This window comes from Neoarius graeffei, chromosome 14, assembly GCF_027579695.1.
Source record: "Neoarius graeffei isolate fNeoGra1 chromosome 14, fNeoGra1.pri, whole genome shotgun sequence".
NCBI classification, from domain to species: domain Eukaryota; kingdom Metazoa; phylum Chordata; class Actinopteri; order Siluriformes; family Ariidae; genus Neoarius; species Neoarius graeffei.
In genome coordinates, this window is record NC_083582.1 from 70,725,511 (window position 1) to 70,743,707 (window position 18,197).

General features: G+C 40.0%; 1 protein-coding gene across 2 annotated transcripts in view; it reads right to left on the minus strand.

Moving 5' to 3' along the window:
• Positions 1-18,197, minus strand: part of fdxr (ferredoxin reductase) — a 96,270-nt gene that overhangs the window by 1,549 nt on the left and 76,524 nt on the right. For both annotated transcript variants that reach the window (XM_060940289.1, XM_060940290.1), the window contains exons 9-11: positions 15,670-15,851; positions 15,311-15,482; positions 3,684-3,857 (exon numbers count right to left, since the gene is read on the minus strand). In XM_060940289.1, coding sequence (XP_060796272.1) covers positions 3,684-3,857; positions 15,311-15,482; positions 15,670-15,851 — 528 coding nt within the window. The remainder of the gene's footprint in view (positions 1-3,683; positions 3,858-15,310; positions 15,483-15,669; positions 15,852-18,197) is intronic.

An 18,197-nucleotide genomic window follows, 5' to 3' on the forward strand; every position in this document is an offset into this window, starting at 1 on the left:
TTTTAATGCAGTGCCTCCGGAGGGCCTGAAGATCACAGGCATCCAGCGTCAGTTTTCAGCCTTGTCTCTTATATTCATATTCAGGATTGTGTCATCAGTCAAACATCCACTCACCAACCACAATCTGTCTTACAGTCGTCTCATTTTGACTTCTTCGGACCAGAAATTCAAGCTCAGCTGTTTTAGACGGGACGTTTTACATAATTCCTTCAAGGGTTGAGGCAACAAACAACTGACGAAGAGATAATAGAAAATTTTCCATCTTTGTAAACAGTGATGACATCACATGCCCACGAGCATGGTCTAATTACAGAAATACCTGGTCATTAAAATTAACCATGTCAGTTTCGTTATTATTACTACTATTATTATTATTATTATTATTATTAATAGTAGAGCGGCGGCTACAATTATCAACACCTTAACGATCTTTTGGCCGTTGCAAAAGTAGAAAAGACTTTCAATATATAAATCGTGCATGAATAATTACTCAAACTTCCACTGGAAAAAAATGAGTTGACTCCCGATTACTTAGTGTATCAGATCACATGACACGGTTCCACAAGTATTGACACCCATGTCCACAGTTATCGACATCGTTCCACAATTATCGACATCCAGATGATTATTTAAAAAAAAAAAAAAATCAGTTTGTGGTATTAACAAAACAGTTTTTATTTAAAATTTGTTTTACATAGACTTATATTTAGTACAAAATATATTTTATATAAATATATCAAATGTCGGTGCTTACGTAAATGAGTAAGTAATTCTAATGTTTGTAAACAAATAAACTGATAATGTTTAACCTGCGTCAGAAAATCTTTTTGTTCCACTTTCTACCCACTAAGTATTTTCATAAATCACATTTTGTTAATCATTTGCTGTTGTTTGTATTAATTTCTAGTTTTGTAGTTTACCAATAATTCAAACAATGCTCTAATTTGTTGCAATTAGATTCAGATTGGTGGAGCTTCAGTATTTTCAAACAAGTGATTTTTTTTCATTGAGATTGTAAATTTACATCTAAAAATATAAAATGTCTGCTGATATTGTAATATGTGGTAGATATTTACAACAAACTGCAAAAAAAAAAAAAATCTGAATGGAATAGAAAAATCTGAATACATCAAGCATGTAATTTTTTTATATGCTAGGAATTTAATTCTGCTCTAATTCTATTTATTGCAATCAGATTCCAAAATGCTCTACAAACATTCCATTCTGTTATGAATCAGAAAAAATATATATAAAATCACAGCACTTTTATTTTTTTAAGTACTTCAACAACATTACACAAAGATCGATCCATAACAGTTGTAAATGTCCCTTAATTCCACAGGGTGTCGATAATGGTGGACACCGGTGAAAGTGATCACTATTATCGACACCTCACGCATGTGACTTCTCAAACACGCGCTTAAATACAGAATGGCAGCTGTCAAATGAAAGCGTAAGAAACAAAGTAGGTTTCGACGAGGAGATAGTGAATTTGATCAGTAAAAACATGTCCATGATCTTTCCACCACGCTTACCTGCGATGATAACGTCCGGGTTTTCCTCAAACTGCTGATCGTGCTAAAAAAATTCCATCTCCGGTAACGAACTGTATCATCAGATGACAAGATCAAATGGCGAGGCGGGTCTTCCGGTTGATTAATTAACCAATAATAACTGCTGGAACTGAAACTCACCTTTGTAAGATTGTTTTTTATTGGTAAATCTGAAAAGGTGTCGATAATTATGGACTGTCGATAACTGTAGCCGTTGCTCTACCAGTCAAAAGTTTGGACACACCATCTAATTCAATGTTTTTTCTTTATTTTTATCAAATAAAAGATGTCTTAAAGTAATGATGGGTGTCGTTTCTCTTTACATAGCTGTTTGGTTCTTGACATAATATGGATTACTACAGTTGTGGTGTTGAATAGGGCTGTTTACTGTATTTTTATTATTTACTGTTTGATCTCGAATGCATTGAGCGACAAAAATTGCACTAATTACCTTTTGACGAGGCACACCTGTTAATTAAAAAGCATTTCAAGTGATTATATGCAATGCAATTGTGTATACAGTACAACCCCGATTCCAAAAAAGTTGGGACAAAGTACAAATTGTAAATAAAAACGGAATGCAATGATGTGGAAGTTTCAAAATTCCATATTTTATTCAGAATAGAACATAGATGACATATCAAATGTTTAAACTGAGAAAATGTATCATTTAAAGAGAAAAATTAGGTGATTTTAAATTTCATGACAACAACACATCTCAAAAAAGTTGGGACAAGGCCATGTTTACCACTGTGAGACATCCCCTTTTCTCTTTACAACAGTCTGTAAACGTCTGGGGACTGAGGAGACAAGTTGCTCAAGTTTAGGGATAGGAATGTTAACCCATTCTTGTCTAATGTAGGATTCTAGTTGCTCAACTGTCTTAGGTCTTTTTTGTCGTATCTTCCGTTTTATGATGCGCCAAATGTTTTCTATGGGTGAAAGATCTGGACTGCAGGCTGGCCAGTTCAGTACCCGGACCCTTCTTCTACGCAGCCGTGATGCTGTAATTGATGCAGTATGTGGTTTGGCATTGTCATGTTGGAAAATACAAGGTCTTCCCTGAAAGAGACGTCGTCTGGATGGGAGCAGATGTTGCTCTAGAACCTGGATATACCTTTCAGCATTGATGGTGTCTTTCCAGATGTGTAAGCTGCCCATGCCACACGCACTAATGCAACCCCATACCATCAGAGATGCAGGCTTCTGAACTGAGCGCTGATAACAACTTGGGTCGTCCTTCTCCTCTTTAGTCCGAATGACACGGCGTCCCTGATTTCCATAAAGAACTTCAAATTTTGATTCGTCTGACCACAGAACAGTTTTCCACTTTGCCACAGTCCATTTTAAATGAGCCTTGGCCCAGAGAAGACGTCTGCGCTTCTGGATCGTGTTTAGATACGGCTTCTTCTTTGAACTATAGAGTTTTAGCTGGCAACGGCGGATGGCACGGTGAATTGTGTTCACAGATAATGTTCTCTGGAAATATTCCTGAGCCCATTTTGTGATTTCCAATACAGAAGCATGCCTGTATGTGATGCAGTGCCGTCTAAGGGCCCGAAGATCACGGGCACCCAGTATGGTTTTCCGGCCTTGACCCTTACGCACAGAGATTCTTCCAGATTCTCGGAGTCTTTTGATGATATTATGCACTGTAGATGATATGTTCAAACTCTTTGCAATTTTACACTGTCGAACTCCTTTCTGATATTGCTCCACTATTTGTCGGCGCAGAATTAGGGGGGTTGGTGATCCTCTTCCCATCTTTACTTCTGAAAGCCGCTGCCACTCCAAGATGCTCTTTTTATACCCAGTCATGTTAATGACCTATTGCCAATTGACCTAATGAGTTGCAGTTCGGTCCTCCAGCTGTTCCTTTTTTGTACCTTTAACTTTTCCAGCCTCTTATTGCCCCTGTCCCAACTTTTTTGAGATGTGTTGCTGGCATGAAATTTCAAAATGTCTCACTTTCGACATTTGATATGTTGTCTATGTTCTATTGTGAATACAATATCAGTTTTTGAGATTTGTAAATTATTGCATTCCGTTTTTATTTACAATTTGTACTTTGTCCCAACTTTTTTGGAATCGGGGTTGTATATAATTTGTAACTGTGTGCATGTATGTTACCTCGAGTCTTCAGTAAGACTGTAATCTCCTGAGCACCGGCTTTGTTGACGGACAGGTCGAGTGCTCCTGAGTCCACATCTTTCAGGAGAATTCGTGCTGTTTCAAAGCTGTCATTCATAGTTGTTGCAATCACACCAGTCGGCCCACGCTTTACCCAGCCACTACAGTACAGCCCTGAACACAAACACACATGTTTTACAGTGACTGCATTTGGCAAACGGCATCATCCAGAGATATTTACATTTCTCTCATTTATTACAAATAAGCAAGTCAGCTCGAAGAAACATCAGCTGCTTCTCAAACGATCCCATGCACTTACATGGTCTTAGTATCTGCCTAGAACGATATGCTACCTTACGCACTTACAGTAATAAACCACACTGCTTATATATTCAATAACATCTTAAAAGTTTGCACTTGCTGCTATAAAAAGGTCATACAGACATTCACAAAACGCGTCTTTTTTTTTAAATCAAAACACAGCACCCTTAATTTCCTCCTAGAAATAGAGTTCAGGAATATTACATTTACTTAAATATCGTGGCGTGAATTTACTTTTTCACTTGGCACAAATTCAGACAAAGCACCAGGTTTGTACTTTTTAAATTATGTTCATTCCATCGTTGTTGTATAATGCGCAGTGTATTCATACACTCGTCTCCAAAGAGAAAAAATTACAACAGCTCGTATTTCAGTCAGTCAGTCACTTGAGCTGTAATTCTTACTCAGACTGAAGCCCTATTCAGACTGGATTAGTTTTGTGGGAAGGCGGAATAATGTGATTATTTATGGTGCGTCTCTGGGATTGTAGTAGACCTGCACAAAAGCGTTCATCAAAGAGACAGCTTGACATCAACTCTAGTTGGATGTTGACAAGGTGCTCTGGAATCCCCTTCCATTTTCAACGTGTATATGGACTTTGTTGTAAGAATTGCCCGCCATGAAATATTAAAGCATAACGCATGCCCAGACACTAGCTTCAAGATCAAATATCGTATCCCAAATGAGGTGTCGCCATGAGAACTTCGTAAAAAAAAAGCACGAGCAAATGGGGAAAATCGGATAACCATTTTTGCAGAATCCATTGAGGAGCTTCAAAATGTTCTGCAGGTTGACGACAACACTTTCACTTGCTTTGAATTGCAAATATCTTATGTTAAGACGGCCACGATGGCCTATAATGTGGATGAGGAGGTGAAAAGTAAGGAGTGTCTCATTTGCCTTGGTGATAAGATCAAAAATGTAGGTAGCTTTAAATACCTTGGAGATACCATCATGAACTCTGGTGACAATTCTGCATTCCTTGGTACTAGGATTGGAGCCGCTTTTCAAAAATGGAACGAGTTAAAACACATTCTAACTGACCGTCGCATCCATCTATCAACTAAAGTTCCTCACAGCGTGTGTTCGATCAAAGCTGTTGTGCAGTGTACAGGCATGGCAGTTAAATGCACGAGAAATGAGTAAAATTGAAGTTGGATGGCATGGCCTCCTTCGTAAAACGGTAAAAGGTGGATTTAAGCGTAAAAACGCACCCGACAGAAATAATCAAGATAAAGATATCGAGGGAGAGATAGACTGGAGCTTTGAAATATCAAATGCAGAACTACGTGAGTAAACAAAGACCCTTCCCATTAAACTATTCTGCCATAAACAACAATTAAGATATACCGTATTGCACACACATGTCGTATGGGCAACGATGAACTCCCAAAACAACTACTGTTCGACACAAGATCTCCTAAGTGGTCAAAATTTGAAAAACTTTTGGGTTTAGACACAGAACAGATAAGACGTACAATGATGGATAAATCAGGCTTCTTGCAACTGCTCGACAGGATTCTTCCTACCAAGACAGAAGCACCCTAAGGAGGACACTCCACAAAGGGAATATGATGATGATGAAGTCCTGTCCAAATCAGTTGTATGATCTTTTAACAAACTACGCATGCAAATCTGCAAAAGATTTCACCGCCATGTGTGGCGCAAACCCAACACATCCCAACCCAACACCTGGAGAACACTATTCCTACAGTGAAGCATGGTGGTGGCAGCATCATGCTGTGGGGATGTTTTTCATCTGTAGGGACAGGAAAGCTGGTCAGGACTGAAGGAAAGATGGATGGCACTAAATAGAGGGCAATTCTGGAGGAAAACCTGTTTGAGTCAGCCAGAGGTTTGAGACTGGGATGAAGGTTCACGTTCCAGCAGGACAATGACCCTAAACATACTGCTAAAGTGCCACCGTAGTGGTTTAAAGGGAAACATTTAAATGTCTTGGAATGGCCTCATCAAAGCCCAGACCTCAATCCAATTGAGAATTTGTGGCATAACTTGAAGATTGCTGTGCACCAACGCAACCCATCTCACTTGAAGGAGTTGGAGCAGTTTGGCCTTGAGGAATGGGCAAAAATCCCAGTGGCTAGATGTGCTAAGCTAATAGAGACATACCCCAAGAGACTTGCAGCTGTAATTGGAGCAAAAGGTGTCTCTGCAAAGTATTGACTTTGGAGGGGTGGATACCTATGCACACTCCAGATTTCTGTGTTTTTTCCATCTTAATTATTTTTTGTGTCGCGATCATACCTGTCAACCCTCCCGTTTTTCCCGGGAAATCCCTTATTTTGACTTATTTCCCGCTGTCTTCCCGTTTTTTTATTTTCCCGAAAATATCCCGTATTTTCACATTATATAAAAGTCCCGTATTTTCACATTATATAAAAGTCGGTAGGTCCAGAATTCATGACGCGCCTCTGACAGGAGTTTACAGCAGGAAGTCGGGCCATGAATTCACGTCCCCGCCCTCTCAGGCATCAGTAATTACATAACTACGTCCGGAGGCGAGGCTGAACAAGTGATTAGGTCCAGTGTTGCCAGATTGGGCGGTTTCCCTCCCAAGTTGGGCAGTTTCAAGTGCATTTTGGCGGGTTTTGAACATATTTTGGGCTGGAAAACGTCAGCAGTATCTGGCAACACTGATTAGGTCTGAGGTGAAGATGGCGATGCTAATAGCTAAGAAAAACATTAGCCTCTCTTTCTTTGATGATTTCAACAAGTGCGTGGCTGGAATGTTCCCAGACTCTTCCATCGCAAAGAAATTTTCCATGGGGAAAACGAAAGCCTCCCAAATAATCAAAGGTAAGCTACACATGTTTACATTAAGTATGTCCTGGCTAAGACCTCATAAATAGCCTAGTGTAAACTAATTGGTGTATTAATTGTTTTATCCACTCATTGTCTATTTTATTTTCTATCTGAAACTTACCCATTTTAAATCACTCTTGGTTTAATATCTTATATTACTCTATCTATCTATCTATCTATCTATCTATCTATCTATCTATCTATCTATCTATCTATCTTTCCGAGGCCATCTATCTAGTGTTCCGAGGCCATGACTATGGTAAAACCATAATAAATTGCAATGGAATTGAATTTATTGACTGGTTATATAATGACCTTTCTTATTTTAACATAAGATACGTATTTTAGCCCTTAATTTGAGAAATAACTGGTACCACTGAAAGCAAATAAAAATAAATGTATAGTTTATTCACAAATGCACTCTATAAACCATAAGCATATTGAGTTTGGGTCTTGGCTATCACCAACATGCACCAGAGTACAGGAAATCACAAATACTAGATAGAAAATTGCCCCCATTCAACTACACACCCACTTTTGGTGAAGGGTATGACTTTCCAAAATTTTCCCTTATTTTGAGTTAAAAATCTGGGAAATATCCCTTTTTTTCAAACCTCAAAGTTGACAGGTATGGTCGCAATTTTAAAAAAAAATTGCACTTTTAAAGTGGTCGGCATGTTGTGTAAATCAAATGGTGCTAACCCTCCCAAAATCCATTTTAATTCCAGCTTGTAATGCAACAAAACAGGACAAACACCAAGGGGGATTAGTTTTATGTGGGGAGGTGGAATAATGTGATTATTTATGGTGCATCTCTGGGATCTGGGACTGTCGTCCTGTCCAAGTAAGTCGTATGATCTTTTAACAAAATGCACATGAAAATCTGCAAAGATTTCATTGAAGTTTATATTCAGAGAGAGAGAGAGAAACAATAACAACCACAGGTAATAACTTGCCAAAGATTCCATTACAGCCTGTGAGAAAATATGACTTGAGCGTTTTTCCCCTCCCCTCAGTATAAAGGCACTCCAGGAAGTGCTCACGCTTTCCTAATATTCTCTTGCCCAAACAAAAAAGTACTCATGGAGCTTAAAGCGCAGAACAATACAGTAAACAATAAAACAGGTTCTGATACGACTCTACGTTTCTAGCACATTATGGTTATGTGACCTAGTAATGCTCAAGCACACAGCTACAAGCATTAAAGCAAGCGTTTATAATAGATGTGAAAATTACTTTGTTCTCAATTGTGATGTGTGTAAGTGCACGTGAAATGCTTTGGGATGTGAACATTGAGAAAACACTCCCACTTCTAGGATTTGTACAACCCCGATTCCAAAAAAGTTGGGAACAGTGTCCTGATCCCTGATTTCCTGTTTCTCGTCTTTGATTCTGCAGTGTCTACAGTAGTGCTCGAAAGTTTGTGAACCCTTCAGAATTTTTTATATTTCTGCATAAATATGATCTAAAACATCATCAGATTTTCACACAAGTCCTAAAAGTAGATAAAGAGAACCCAGTTAAACAAATGAGACAAAAATATTATACTTGGTCATTTATTTATTGAGGAAAATGATCCAATATTACATATCTGTGAGTAGCAAAAGTATGTGAACCTTTGCTTTCAGTATCTGGTGTGACCCCCTTGTGCAGCAATAACTGCAACTAAACGTTTGCGGTAACTGTTGATCAGTCCTGCACACCGGCTTGGAGGAATTTTAGCCCGTTCCTCCGTACAGAACAGCTTCAACTCTGGGATGTTGGCAGGTTTCCCCACATGAACTGCTCGCTTCAGGTCCTTCCACAGCATTTCCATTGGATTAAGGTCAGGACTTTGACTTGGCCATTCCAAAACATTAACTTTATTCTTCTTTAACCATTCTTTGGTAGAACGACTTGTGTGCTTAGGGTCGTTGTCTTGCCCAAACCATGATACTACCACCACCATGTTTCACATATGGGATAAGGTTCTTGTGCTGGAATGCAGTGTTTTCCTTTCTCCAAACATAACACTTCTCATTTAAACCAAAAAGTTCTATTTTGGTCTCATCCATCCACAAAACATTTTTCCAATAGCCTTCTGGCTTGTCCACGTGATCTTTAGCAAACTGCAGACGAGCAGCAATGTTCTTTTTGGAGAGCAGTGGCTTTCTCCTTGTAACCCTGCCATGCACACCATTGTTGTTCAGTGTTCTCCTGATGGTGGACTCATGAACATTAGCCAATGTGAGAGAGGCCTTCAGTTGCTTAGAAGTTACCCTGGGGTCCTTTGTGACCTCGCCGACTATTACACGCCTTGCTCTTGGAGTGATCTTTGTTGGTCGACCACTCCTGGGGAGGGTAACAATGGTCTTGAATTTCCTCCATTTGTACACAATCTGTCTGACTGTGGATTGGTGGAGTCCAAACTCTTTAGAGATGGTTTTGTAACCTTTTGCAGCCTGATGAGCATCAACAACGCTTTTTCTGAGGTCCTCAGAAATCTCCTTTGTTCATGCCATGATACACTTCCACAAACATGTGTTGTGAAGATCAGACTTTGATAGATCCCTGTTCTTTAAATAAAACAGGGTGCCCACTCACACCTCAGGTCTTTCAATTACATGAAACCTGTGACGGATAACGTCGTAGGCGCCCAAATTAAAAAGGCGCCCAAATTAAGGTCAAGTGCCCAACATATGCTACCAAAAGCAAAAAAAAAAAAATGTAAATACAAAAAACAAACAAAAAAAACCCCTAAATGTTGATTAAATAAACTTGGCTGCATAAAACCCAATGTCTTGACTTTCTTCTTTAAAAACACCGAAATTAGTGAGAATTAGCATGCATTTCTCGTAATTGACACGAAATCCGCACCATTCCCATGTTGTTCTGGGTTTGTCGAACTAGCCGTAAGCCTCGCACAGAGCACGAATTCTCCATCAACGGCGATCGGCACGCCATGATTTTGTGGAGGAGCGAGACTCGCATACCAATGACCAGAGCGGGATTTCCACATTAGGTAAATCTTCTTTCTTCTTCTTTTATATCATTTTATGGCAGTTGGTAAACAGCTTTTAGGTGCATTACCGCCACCTTCTGGACTGGAGTGTGAACCAGAACGTTTCACACCCTATCGTGCTAAATTCTAATAATTCCTGTATCATTTAAAAACTTAAAAATAGCCCTATATCCCACATTATCGGACCTGAACTGCAAGATCTCTCTGATACCTAGCGTCATATGATTTAAATCAGGTAAAAGACTGAATAAAAGAGAGTTATTCAGGACACAGCTGTGTGTATTTAAGATACAGCTTGCATCTTAACTACACACAGTTTGTGTAAGTGCGGGTGGAATCAGTGACTTGGAGCTTGGTCCTCTTGTTGATGATAGTCTTAGACACTGGCCTTTCATTTAAACTAAGATCTTTGACCCGACTACATACTGTGAATTGCGCTGCCAATTCTTGTCATGTGACTGAAAAACCTTTTGTGTCGCAGGTCTGCTACAGGTTTGTCTCTTTGATGGCAACAGTGCAGAACTTGATTTTTCGTTCCCAGGCTCCTTTCCGCCAGGCTCTCCTCAGGCCCCAACACATCTTTTAAATACTAACTAACTGTATTCTAATTATTTTTGTCATGTACATCAAGATGGATTAATGCTGTAGACATTTTGCAATAAAGGTTAAAAATAACATTCATAGATTTCTTTATTTATTCATAACTTTGGAGCTAAATAAGTAGCAGCAGGTTTAAAACACAGAGCCCTGGGAAAACAGTACTTTGCGCGTGCAGAAAAGCCCAAATTACCCTGAATCACGACGGAAAAAGCCCAAATTCAGAAATACAGGGTGTGGCCCAAATTTTGTAATTGAAAGGCCTGCACCTGATTGTCATCCCATTGATTGAAAACACCTGACTCTAATTTCACCTTCAAATTAACTGCTAATCCTAGAGGTTCACATACTTTTGCCACTCACAGATATGTAATATTGGATCATTTTCCTCAATAAATAAATGACCAAGTATAATATTTTTGTCTCATTTGTTTAACTGGGTTCTCTTTATCTCCTTTTAGGACTTGTGTGAAAATCTGATGATGTTTTAGGTCATATGTATGCAGAGATATAGAAAATTCTAAAGGGTTCACAAACTTTCAAGCACCACTGTATATTGGCTTCTGGCACAGTTTTAAATACAATACCTACAATTAAAAAGAGTTTGTTTTTATGGAATTTATTTAATTCCTGGGCTCCCATCTGTAACAGGGAGTGATGTTGCGTCCCATTAGTACACTTTACAGTAGATTATTAGATTGTAATAGAATCGATGAGCCAAAATAATTAGGGATCTTTTATAATGGGCCCCGACTCGTTACAAATATGAATAGGTGGGCCTTAAAGCAGAACAGGTTGAGAACCGCTGGTCTAGCAGACACGGTCACATCCCCCATCTGCTCATGATGTTTTAGGTCATATTTATGCAGAAATATAGTAAATTATAAAGGGTTCACAAACTTTCAAGCATCACTGTATGATAGCCTATTTGTGCCTCGCTCGACCCATCGCCTGTTTCACTGTTTTACGATTTTGCCTGTGGTTCTGGATTGTTGACCGTCTTCGCTTGTATTAATAAACACACCTTCTGCACTTCCATCTGTCTCCCAACCATCTCTGACAGAATACTTCACGCTCCCTGATAAAGAGAAGCACGTTCACTTGTTCATACGTCATGTTCAGGAACAAACTAATGTTAATGGCGCTGAAACAGACACCGTCACATGGTGCGGTTGGAGTGTTGGACTCGACTCGGATCAATAGTGGACTCAACTCGAAATTTTTTTTAATGACTCAGACTTGAACACTGGGGACTTAAGACTGGACTCGTACTCGAGGTTTAGTGACTCGACTACAACGCTGATGAAAATTAAAATCTATGAAATGCAACCAAAACTCAAATAAAACTTCGAGTCAAACCTGCAAACATCAGCACCCTTCATGTTTATCATATACAGTGGCATGCAAAAGTTTGGACACCCTTGCTGAAAATGTCTGTTACTGTGAATAGTTAAGTGAGCAGAAGATGAACTGATCACCAAAAGGCATAAAGGTAAAGACGAGACATTTCTTTAATATTTTCTGCAAGATTACATTTTTATTTCCATCATTTACAGGTGTAAAATACCAAAAAATGAAAAGGACCTGAAGCAATAGTTTGGGCACCTGAAATGGTCAGTACTTAGTAACACCCCGTTTGGCAAGTATCACAGCTTGTAAACACTTTTTGTAGCCAGCTAATAAGCTTTCAGTTCTTACCTGGGGGATTTTCACACATTCATCCTCGCAAAAGGCTTCCAGTTCTACAAGTTTCTCGGGCTGTCTTGCATGCACTGCTCTTTTGAGATCTATCCACAGATCTTCAATGATGTTTAGGTCAGGGGATTGTGAGGGCCCGGGCAAAACCTTCAGCTTGTGCCTCTTGAGGTATTCCATTGTAGATTTTGAGGTGTGTTTTGGATCATCGTCTTATTGTAGGACCCATCCTCTTTTTAACTTCAACTTTTTTACAGATGGTGTGATGTTTGCTTCCAGAGTTTGCTGGTATTTATTCGAATCCATGCTTCCCTCGACCAATGAAATGTGCCCTGTGCCACTGGCTGCAACACGACCCCAAAGCATCATCGATCCACACCCATGCTTCAGAGTTGGAGAGGTGTTCTTTTCCTGGAATTTGGCACCCTTTTTTCTCCAAACATACCTTTGCACATTGTGGCCAAAAAGTTCTATTTTGATTTCATCAGTCCACAGGACTTGTTTCCAAAATGCATCAGGCTTATTTAGATGTTCATTTGCAAACTTCAGACACTGAATTTTGTGGCTAGGATGCAGGAAAGGTTTTCTTCTGATGACTCTCTCATGAAGGTCACACAACCCTGATTCCAAAAAAGTTGGGACAAAGTACAAATTGTAAATAAAAACGGAATGCAATAATTTACAAATCTCAAAAACTGATATTGTATTCACAATAGAACATAGACAACATATCAAATGTCGAAAGTGAGACATTTTGAAATTTCATGCCAAATATTGGCTCATTTGAAATTTCATGACAGCAACACATCTCAAAAAAGTTGGGACAGGGGCAATAAGAGGCTGGAAAAGTTAAAGGTACAAAAAAGGAACAGCTGGAGGACCAAATTGCAACTCATTAGGTCAATTGGCAATAGGTCATTAACATGACTGGGTATAAAAAGAGCATCTTGGAGTGGCAGCGGCTCTCAGAAGTAAAGATGGGAAGAGGATCACCAATCCCCCTAATTCTGCGCCGACAAATAGTGGAGCAATATCAGAAAGGAGTTCGACAGTGTAAAATTGCAAAGAGTTTGAACATATCATCATCTACAATGCATAATATCATCAAAAGATTCAGAGAATCTGGAAGACTCTTTGTGCGTAAGGGTCAAGGCCGGAAAACCATACTGGGTGCCCGTGATCTTCGGGCCCTTAGACGGCACTGCATCACATACAGGCATGCTTCTGTATTGGAAATCACAAAATGGGCTCAGGAATATTTCCAGAGAACATTATCTGTGAACACAATTCACCGTGCCATCCGCCGTTGCCAGCTAAAACTCTATAGTTCAAAGAAGAAGCCGTATCTAAACATGATCCAGAAGTCCAGACGTCTTCTCTGGGCCAAGGCTCATTTAAAATGGACTGTGGCAAAGTGGAAAACTGTTCTGTGGTCAGACGAATCAAAATTTGAAGTTCTTTATGGAAATCAGGGACGCCGTGTCATTCGGACTAAAGAGAAGAAGGACGACCCAAGTTGTTATCAGTGCTCAGTTCAGAAGCCTGCATCTCTGATGGTATGGGGTTGCATTAGTGCGTGTGGCATGGGCAACCTGGATATACCTTTCAGCATTGATGGGGTCTTTCCAGATATGTATATCTGGAAAGACCCCATCAATGCTGAAAGGTATATCCAGGTTCTAGAGGAACATATGCTCCCATCCAGACGACGTCTCTTTCAGGGAAGACCTTGCATTTTCCAACATGACAATGCCAAACCACATACTGCATCAATTACAGCATCATGGCTGCGTAGAAGAAGGGTCCGGGTACTGAACTGGCCAGCCTGCAGTCCAGATCTTTCACCCATAGAAAACATTTGGCGTATCATAAAATGGAAGATACAACAAAAAAGACCTAAGACAGTTGAGCAACTAGAATCCTACATTAGACAAGAATGGGTTAACATTCCTATCCCTAAACTTGAGCAACTTGTCTCCTCAGTCCCCAGACGTTTACAGACTGTTGTACAGAGAAAAGGGGATGTCTCACAGTGGGAAACATGGCCTTGTCCCAATTTTTTCTATGTTCTATTCTGAATAAAATATGGAATTTTGAAACTTCCACATCATTGCATTCCATTTTTATTTACAATTTGTACTTTGTCCCAACTTTTTTGGAATCGGGGTTGTATTTGTTCAGGTGTCGCTGCATAGTAGAACAGTGCACCACCACTCCAGGGTCTGCTCAATCTTTCTGAAGGTCTTTTGCAGTCAAACAGGGGTTTTTATTTGCCTTTCTAGCAATCCAACGAGCAGTTCTTTCAGAAAGTTTTCTTCATCTTCCAGACCTCACCTTGATCTCCACTGTTTCTGTTAACTGCCATTTCTTAATAACATTATGATCTGAGGAAACAGCTACCTGAAAACACTTTGCTACGTTCTTGTAGCCTTCTCCTGCTTTGTGAGCATCAATTATTTTATTATTCAGAATGCGAGGGAGTTGCTTAGAGGAGCCCATGGCTGTTGATTTTAGGGACAAGTTTGAGGAGTCAGAGAATTTATACAGCTTTGAAATCTGCATCATCTGACCTTTCCTAATGAAGAATTTGAACAAGCCACAGCTCAATAAAAGTCTGGAACCTTGGTAAAAGTTACCTGAGAACTCAAATGTATTTGGGTGCCCAAACTTTTGCATAGTGTTCCTTTTCTTTTTTTCACTCTCCGATTGTACAAAACAAAAAATAATACACAAATCCTGCATAAAATGCTGAAAAGAAATGTCTCGTCTTTACTTTTATGCCTTTTGGTGATCAGTTCATCTTCTGCTCACTTAACTATTCACAGTAACAGACGTTTTCAGCAAGAGTGCCCAAACTTCTGCATGCCACTGTACATGTCATTTAGCATATCATAGGGGGAAAGCCATGGCCTAAAAGTTAGAGAAGCAGCTTTATGACCACAAGGTTGTCAGTTTGATTCCCTGGACCAGCAGGAATGACTGAAGTGCTATGAGCAAAGCATGTAACCCTAACTGCTCCTCAGGCTGCTCTGGGTATGTTGTCCATGGCTCTGGATAAGAGCATCTGCTAAATGACATTAATGTAATATGAGAAAATGGATCAGAAAGTCATGCAACATGTGGCAGGACATCAGGCACACAGACACATTCCTGGCAAGAGGCTACGACAGTTGACCTTTCTTCCTCTCACCTGCTGTATGCATCACTCTGCCATTGTCGTTTGGCACTGTAGAAGTGCGAGGGTCAAAGGGCACGGAGGGGTCAATAGGTAGGCTCTTATAACCAATACTACTGATGAGTAGACCGCACTCGAGATCCTGGGTCTGTCCTGTGGGAAGAGCCCGAGCGTCCTCCCCTAAACCCTGAGCACAGATACAGGAGAAGCAACTCAAACTCTTACCTCGCAATATCACCACACAACATCATAGCTCATTAAACTGTGATGTTCAAAAAGCCACGTATAACACTCCGAAGCCAATCCCAGCTGGAGTACAGCTGTGTAAGCTTCTGTAATGAAGCAAGAACAGGCCCTGATGCATAAATCCTCACCTCAAGTTTGTTCACTGCCAAGCGAATCCCTGCTACTTTCGTCCCATCAGCATCCGGAAGCACTTCCACAGGACTGCGCAGGAAACGAAAACCCCACTGTTTATTTGCTTTCCGTCTTCCTTCGTCCCCTTTCACCGTCTTCAGTATTAGCTCCGTCAGCCTCTTCCTCGGCCTGGGGAGATCTACACACCATGTAAACACAACAAACTTCATTACAAATAATACTACTGATAACAACCAGAGTGAAAAGTCGACTCTTAAAATTATTTACAATGAATTTCAGTTTCTTCTGGTCACCTTTTTGCTTTAATAACCAACAGTGTGCGCTCCAGCCGGCATGGACGCCACAAGTCTTTGCCGAACCTTATGATTCATTTGAGATCAAATCAAATTTTAGTGTCATTTGAACACATGCTTCAATCGAAGAGATTAGGCATGAGGAAAATCGGACCTTTTGTACAAAGCAGTTAACATTGTCAATAGCACACATCTAAATAGGGCCCTAGAAATAGTGCAGAATCTCATCTCATTATCTGTAGCCATTTTATCCTGTTCTACAGGGTTGCAGGCAAGCTGGAGCCTATCCCAGCTGACGACGGGCGAAAGGCGGGGTACACCCTGGACAAGTCGCCAGGTCATCACAGGGCTGACACATAGACACAGACAACCATTCACACCTACGGTCAATTTAGAGTCACCAGTTAACCTAACCTGCATGTCTTTGGACTGTGGGGGAAACCGGAGCACCCGGAGGAAACCCACGCGGACACGGGGAGAACATGCAAACTCCGCGCAGAAAGGCCCTCGCCAGCCACGGGGCTCGAACCCGGACCTTCTTGCTGTGAGGCGACAGCGCTAACCACTACACCACCGTGCCGCCTAGTGCAGAATCTTTAATATTAAATATTCAAGACACTGAACAATTTAATTTCCTTGTTTAAATTCCATCTATCTATCTATCTATCTATCTATCTATCTATCTATCTATGGGATTGGACCATATGGGCTAGCCTTCGTGCCCCATGCAAATCTAGCCCTGTGTCCGAAATCACTCCGTACTCACTGGATAGTGGACTATATAGCGAGTTTGCCATTTTGTAGTGCTGTCCGAATTTATAGTGAGAATTATTACACCCTATATAGTGGACTCATAGTATCCCACAACGCATCAGTGAAAAGTAGTGTCCAACCGATGGGTAATAACCAAGCAATATATACCATCATGCATTGCAGTCGTGCTGAAAGAAAAAAAGAGTTGGGGTGAATGGACAGAGGAAGAAATGCATTATAAACAGACATTCAAGTACAATTAAAAATAGTAAGAGAATAGAAAATAAGCTAAAATAGAATAAGACAGATAAAATACAAGAATAAAAGTTAGAGTGCAGAACGAGGAATTAATCAAAAGCCTCAAATTTGATTTAATAACAGGGCTGTGAAATGGAAAACGTTAAATCCGAGGGAAAAAAATGCAGGGGGTCGGGAGCTTTTACTGGTACTGATATATTTGGGAGAAAAATCCCTTAAGTCACATTATTTTTTTTCGCGGTCCAAATCCTGCACTCTGATTGGCTGGCCAGCGGGTCCGTATCCTGTGGTATGGACCCCAGTTATGGACCCCGGTTATGGACCTCTGGCGACTCGCTCGTTCACGACAACAAACAACATAATAGCATTTTTTGTCAACATTTATCTCTTTTTTTTTTTACAAGGTTTATTTATAAGATTATCAAAAATCTTATAAATTTTTGCCAGCATTTCTCAGGAGAATAGCATTAATTTTACATCATGGACAGCGATAACGACAGTGTTCACAGCGAAAGCGAGTTTTACTACCCTGAGGAAGAAGAAATAAAAGAAAACATTTCAGGAGAAAGCTAAAAACCTCTAACTTGCTAATGCCGAGCAAAAACATGGCTGAATCCTGAATGACTCCTATTTGTATAAATAGGGGACTACATAGGTGGCAAAATGTAGTTTTTTTCCTGCCATGGAAGTGCACTTGTATACCAAGGAGGAAGCCATTTGCATTCCAGCCGTGAATGAGGATTCAAAATAGCATTAATTTTACAGCATGGATAGCGATAACGACAGTGTTCACAGCGAAAGCGAGTTTTACTACCCTGAGGAAGAAGAAATAAAAGAAAACATTTCAGGAGAAAGCTAAAAACCTCTAACTTGTTAACGGTTTGATCTCATTAGTTAATGAGGCCCATTTTGGACCATGTTATCCTAATACATAATATTACATTAGGTAAAATCTTTAAACCAGTACAATCTCTTCTTCAAAGTTTCACCAAATGGCTTTATTTATACAGTATTATGACCTTTATATTGCATAACTTTGGTCGAGCAAAAACACTGAGTAAAAACATGGCTGAATCCTGAATGACTCCTATTTGTATAAATAGGGGACTACATAGGCGGCAAAATGTAGTTTTTTTTCCTGCCATGGAAGTGCACTTGTATACCGAGGAGGAAGCCATTTGCATTACAGCCGTGAATGAGGATTCAAAATGGCGGCTCGG